At 36.8% G+C, this 6,552-nt stretch overlaps 1 protein-coding gene across 1 annotated transcript; it reads left to right on the top strand.

Moving 5' to 3' along the window:
- The first annotated feature begins 1,793 nt into the window (after positions 1–1,793).
- Positions 1,794–3,139, top strand: LOC108363973 (homeobox protein unc-4-like). The gene is made up of 2 exons (XM_017617513.1): positions 1,794–3,074; positions 3,135–3,139. Exons 1-2 carry the CDS (start codon positions 2,495–2,497, stop codon positions 3,137–3,139), a joined length of 585 nt encoding a protein of 194 aa, XP_017473002.1. The 5' UTR covers positions 1,794–2,494.
- The last annotated feature ends 3,413 nt before the right edge of the window (positions 3,140–6,552 follow it).

Raw genomic sequence — 6,552 nt, forward strand, 5'->3', positions numbered from 1 at the left:
ACTAACTTGTAACTAACTACTTTTGGACATAAATATCAATAAGAAAAACAAAATATTTTTTGTTTTTTTACTTTTTTATTTACTTATTTATTTTACTTTATTTTATTACATTTCATATTTGTTTACATATTCTGCTCGGGTGGCCCCATATTCGAACACCGTCAGACATAACTTCAAAATGATAGTATAAAATTTCGATCTTCCTTTTATTTGTCCTGAATATGAAAAAGAATCTGCGAAGTTCAGAAAAAAAGTGTATTGAAAGTAATTTTTGTATGAGGATATTTAATAGAAACTTGTAAAGAAAACCAACTCCCGATTGCGTCTGCATGACTCCTGCACGACTTTACAATTCACTTTAAGTTGGTTTTGTCATAGCTAATTAAAAGTGAGGTATTAATCGAAATCTCGCCAAAAAGCTAACTATTAGTTGGTTAGTTTTAACAATTGATAATTTTTCACTGCAGGGTACATATGTATGTAACCAGAACACCATAAACCATTGCAACAACTGCGGCCGAAGAACTCCGACGTTAAGCGACCAAACAAACATGCCTCCTCTTCCAGTGGAACTACTTCAGCCCATCTTCTCTGTCGCTGCCGGAAAGCAACAGAGGCACTTATAGCAACAAATGCACAAATAATAATTTTATGAGCGAAAATTGAAAAATATCGAATAACTCCGCCCTGCACAACCCCTACACACAACCACAATGCTCACTTTTCTCTGAGTTCACGCGCACAGTTATCGTTGCGCTAAATTGATAAAATCTAAAGAAAAGTGAAAAATAACGCATACATATGTCGAAAATTCCCTCTATTAAACCAGTATTTGCAGTTCTTCATTATTCTTTCTCCCTCTAGCACACTGCCTTTGCTTATAGGCGAATACGCTGCTGAAAAGATTTGACTGGTGGTGTTGGTGCTCGGAAGCGCAGCCATTGTCGTCCATATTGGAAACGACGTAGGTCATATGAACATACAAATGAATGTTTCACTTGCCAAATCGATTAACTCGGGTAACAAAAAGTTGAGAGATGCGATCAAATAATGTAGGTACAATATAAACATATAGTAATACTATAATAGTATGTATGTATATTTTTAAATTCCCTTTATAATTTAAATTTAAATAAATAATGTTATATATATATATATATTATATATTAGTATATATTATATAAAGTTAAAATAAATACAATAAGTTATGACTATATGTTGTTACCCACGGGTTTGACGCTCAAATTTAAGACTTGTCCAAAAGTGAAGTTAATCGATTTGGTAATTTAGGCATTCAAAAATGTATCTGAATATGTATGTATGTATGTTTGTAAATGTATTTATTTGGCAGTAAAGCGAACTGTTAATGAACAATTAAGGTAGTCAGAGTGGAAAAGTTTCGAAAGGGGAGTTTTCGACGAATGCTGAGTCCCTTGCAATAGATATGTACATAGTCTTCAAGTTGGTTGAACCGGTGGTGGAGGTGGTAGCGGCAACTTTACCAAAGCCAACAACGCTGTCTAAGGAATAGAATTAAGCGATTGTTTGATGAATTTCCTACTCGCTCGCACCAATGTCAAAGCAGTCGCGCTCCATAGTGATCTCCTTCTGGCATCCATCATTCAACACCTGGGCCGTGGCCGTCGTACGTTTAGCGATTGATTGCGGTTAGGCATGGCTGTGGTGGTGGTAGTTTTGTGGTGGCAATGGCAACAATCCCGTGCCAGTACATCGGCGCCTGTTCGCTCACTGATTCGTTAACTTATGGCTGCTTTCCGCTTACGGCTGTTGGTACATCGTTAATCCCTGTAGTTTGGTTTACAGGCGTCTAGGTTCGGGCGCTGCACTCAGTTCAAATTGAATTTTCATGGTGAGCGCTCGTTGGCAAGTTGTTGCGTTCGGTTCGGTTAATAGCACATTTCGGCATGTGCTACCGTCGGTGGTTCATTTGCTTGAGTTGAGATTTTATGGAGCTATTGCCAAGGGAGACGAGTAGGATGTGTGCGGTTCGGGTCCATTGGCAAGCGGTGGTAATTCAGTTGGCCGAGGTCTAAACCGGAATTCACTTCATCGGTTGCGTTGTGTGCCGAGCACGTTGCGTGCGACTGCAATTATTTTTATTAACACCACCACAAATTGAATCTTAATTGATTGGCACAATAAGCTAACAATAACAACAGCAATAATAATATCAAATTTCTATTTATAATAAGATTATTACGAAAGGAGTATGCTAACAAAAAGATTGTGAATACATACATGCATATGTAGATATATAAAAATATACGCACATACATACATACATACCAATATAATCGATATATGTGAATTCAGTGAATTTAATGTGTAACTTGGAGTGCCCAAAATTTTTTTATTAAAATATTTGCGATAATTTCATGCGAATTTTCTGACATTTCATGCGGCAACAGCAGCAACAATTCTTGTAGTGTGTTGCTATACACAAAAACGCTCGTGGCTAGTGAGCGTCTTCAGAATGGTGTTAGAGCAACAGCTGCAGCAACAACAACAAAATCTGCAGTTACAACGCATATCAACACAAGCGCGTTTAAGTCCGACGGCAGATACCGCCAGCAGTTCTGATAGCGTTGCGGTGAGTGGTGGTATTGCTTCCTCGTGTCCCGGAACATTCGCCCGCTCGACGGGTGCTGCCGCCACCATGCCGCCGGAAGGTTTACACCCGACGGCGGCTTTACAATTGTACGCTGCTGCAGCCCAGTTGGCTCCAGGCGGAGTACGCGTTCCGCCTTGGGGGCCATTCCTGCAATTTGGTGTGCCGGGTGTATTTGCCGGCCGCCCGTTTTTGGGCCGTCCACGTTTCGAGGCCAACTCGCAAAATGCTGCCGCTGCCGCTGCGGCCTCGCAAATGGCGGTAAATGCAAGTAATGCCTTCGCTAATCTAACGGGGCTAAGTGTGGCGATGCGGAATGTATCCGCCGTGCAAACTACTGCGGCTGCAGCTGTAGCCACAGTGGCCATTCAACACCGCTTAATGATTGGAAATCGGCAAAATTTGGCAGCGGGTCCTCCAAGTGAAGGATCAAATGAGGATGGAGGTGAGTGTAACTCATATGTGAATCATCGAATTAAAGTTTTTTTAACTTTATCTCATTTAGCTTAAAAGAAATATGTATATTAGGGTGCACCTTATTTTTCCACTTTGACCCACAACAGGTTCGACTAACTTAACTTAAGGGCTCTTAAGGCAAGTCTTTTCGTTATCCGATTTTGAAAATTTTTCGCAGAGCAGATTTTTGTGACCAAACGAACCTATATAGGGGCCGAGCTTCTCCTCCGTTTGTGGCGTGCGCCTTGATGTTGTTACACAAAGGGGAGGGGTCTACAGTTATACGCCGAATCCGAAGGGCGATTATATTTTTATGAGAAGCTGTTTTTCATGACAAAAGTACACTCGGAGGTTTGCCATTTCCTGCCGAGGGTCGACAGTGCTGCACAGTGGTCTGAATTGTGAATCTAGCGGGACAAAACTATTTCAACAGGTTCGTGTTGATGGATTTGTACACCACTTCGTATCCACTAGTTTATGAGACCACTGATTACAAATCTTCGGTCAGGTTTCAAAAAATCAATATGGCGGACAAATTTTTTAAAATTGATTGAATTCGTTCAAAACTTGTTACTTGGGGGTTTTAGGGGGCTCTGATTATGAATCTGCCAAGAATTTTTAAAATTAAAAATGGCTGATGCAATATGGCGGAGAAATTTTTCAAAATTGATTGAATTCGCTCGAAACTTGTTACTCGCGGGTTCTTGGCGCGATATTGGAGAAACTATTCTCAAAATTGAAAAGAATTGTATGGGTGTCTTAAAAGCGCTAAATGAGTATATTTTACCTTAAAGCCAACACTTCACAGAATTAGTTTTTATAAATTTCAAGTCGGAACTCAGCCAAACTACATATGTATGTATGTATTTAGTTTTTTTTTTCTATTTGAAAATGAAATTAAAATAATTTCAAGTTCAACTTTTCACGTTGAACTTACAAAGCTATAAAAAAGTTATTTACTAAATTTAAGAATTTATGAATTAATTTTTCTATTACCGATAATCTCTTCTCTTACTGGAAAAAGTTTATTTTTCAATAGACTCACCGTTACCCTTTTAATAACTAACTGAAATCGAAAACAAAAATGTTTTCTGCTACAGCTAACTGACTTGCATCGACTAACCAGGTTATAAGCTTAATATTTGTTATTAGTGAAAGAGATCAATTGTATTGAGAAGGAAGCCATGCCATTTTGACGCAATTCGCATTGACTTAGGTTTTTACATTTTGTCCCGCTAATTTAGTGAATCCGACCTGTGTGCGCTGTTAAGAAAACATGTTTTTTCTATATTTTTTGCGATGTTTCTTTGATCAGGGCTTGAACCCAGGCCCTGCGGAGTGTTAGCGCGCACAAGGGTATATACCTACGTATATATATATATATATATATATGTACGCCAAGCTGTAAAAATATTCCAATCGTATGAATGATGTGCAAATGTGGCAGTATGTACTATGTACATTTCTGTAGTTTACAAAGGCAGCCATATTAAGAGAATTATTTGATGTATTTAAAAAATTATGAGAATTTTGTATGAAAACTTATTGTTTAAAATGTGTATAAAAATGAGTTTTCTCCGAATAACCAAGACAAAAGACAATAAGTACGCGTAAGTTTTTATTACAAAATTTGATAACCAGGGACAAGGCTGCCAAGTTTCTTAAAGTATGTTCACATATCAATATTGTCTCAATCAAAGCTCGTTTTTTAATCACCCCATTTACAAAGGCAAATCTCTGATTATTAGCCGTCAAATTTGTTGTGCTTGTTATTCTCACATCTCAAGGAACAGTTATGTTTCTTTTCTGTTCCACCGCGATCACGTTTTTCTGCTATAATAAGCAATATAAATATATTTTAACTTAATATTTTATTAAAAATACCTTTACAAACCTCTTTTCCTTGCTAGCGTCCATTTTTGTTTACTTTTACATTTGGCATTTCTCCTCTTTTTCGCAAAAACAATCGATAAAACTAGGATGGACACCGAAAAGTTATGGGTTAAATCTGAGATTATTTAATAATTACAGATTAACAAGGGATGAATTTTATATGGCTAATCTCTTGTTCTAATTACAGATAAGGGTGTTCAGCTCGAAAATGAGGATAATCTACTTATATGTGTACCTAGTATTAAGCTGTAGAGTGCCATATTGGGGATTAAAAAGTTCCGAAGAAAAAATTAAAGAGCTAAAAAAGGTGTAAACATTTTTAATCTATGTAAAGTGCAAACATTTATTTGGTTTTATACAACTTCAAAAATAATACATTCAGCCTGGTGCAAACTTATAAACTCAAAATACAGTGTGCATTGCTGAGAGAGTTTCCTGATTGACAAATAATCTCTTTCAACTCTTCCTTTGAATAGTTTAGAAAATTTAAATACCATCTGTTTTTTTAATAGGGCGCAGAGAGATGAATTATAAATTTTCCAAAAAGTGCAATTTGAGCACTTTGTGCCAAAGACAAAACTCTGCTGAACACAGAAGTAAAATAGGGCCGAAAATGGAATGGCTTGAACCAAATTGGGAGTCTTGATTAGGGCCATTAAAGGCTGTCAATAAACTTTTTAGCTGATTTTAGATTAAGTGTTCATTTTGAAAACATATTGAAACCATAACGGAGCATAACAGGTAAATCGAGAAATTACTTCCACAGATCTGACGAAGATGGAGAAGATCTGGAAGATGTGTCAGTTCCATAATAGTTTTTTCTTAAGGGCTGAATTCACAGTACATAGTTAAACAATTGTTAACTTAACCGAATATCCGTTCGTAAATACGAATAAAATCCGAATAGGACGGCTAATATCCGTTCATTTTATTAATCGCATATTCTAAGCAGTAATTGAACAGATACGTAAAATTCTTTGCAAATGTACTAAATCTATCGAATTGCAGGTACTATAAATAAATAGAACACTTCATTAATACANTTAGTAATTTAACTATAAAAATTGAACCAAGCATTTGACTGCGGCTGGAAAGTGTAGGAAGATTAATAAGTTTTAATCGGCTCGTATAACGTGGAAGGTTATATTGAGAATCCCAACGGAAATTTCTTAAAGCAAAAAGTAGGAATTGTTTTTGAATTGATTCTATCTTGTCTGAGTAAATTTGATAACTAATGTTGTAATGGTGTTGGCATAAGCAACGGAGTGGGTCGTGCAATTCAAAATTAGTTTTACAAGCTTTCAGAAATAGGAGGCAAAAGTGTCTTGATACCCGGGAGGGAACATTAAGGCTAAATTCGCCAAGAAGAAGCGGGCTTGAAATTGAGCCTGTTAGTAATTTAACTATAAAAATTTAACCAAGCATTTGACTGCGGCTGGAAAGTGTAGGAAGATTAATAAGTTTTAATCGGCTCGTATAAGGTGGAAGGTTATATTGAGAATCCCAACGGAAATTTCTTAAAGCAAAAAGTAGGAATTGTTTTTGAATTGATTCTATCTTGTCTGAGTAAATTT

This window comes from Rhagoletis zephyria, unplaced genomic scaffold (assembly GCF_001687245.7).
Source record: "Rhagoletis zephyria isolate East Lansing unplaced genomic scaffold, Rhagoletis_zephyria_1.1 Rzeph_scaffold_01424, whole genome shotgun sequence".
In the NCBI taxonomy this organism is placed as follows: domain Eukaryota; kingdom Metazoa; phylum Arthropoda; class Insecta; order Diptera; family Tephritidae; genus Rhagoletis; species Rhagoletis zephyria.

What these genes read in the sequence shown, in the direction of transcription:
- LOC108363973 (XM_017617513.1), top strand. Translation starts at nt 2,495, where the DNA reads ATGGTGTTAGAGCAACAGCTGCAGCAACAACAACAAAATCTGCAGTTA.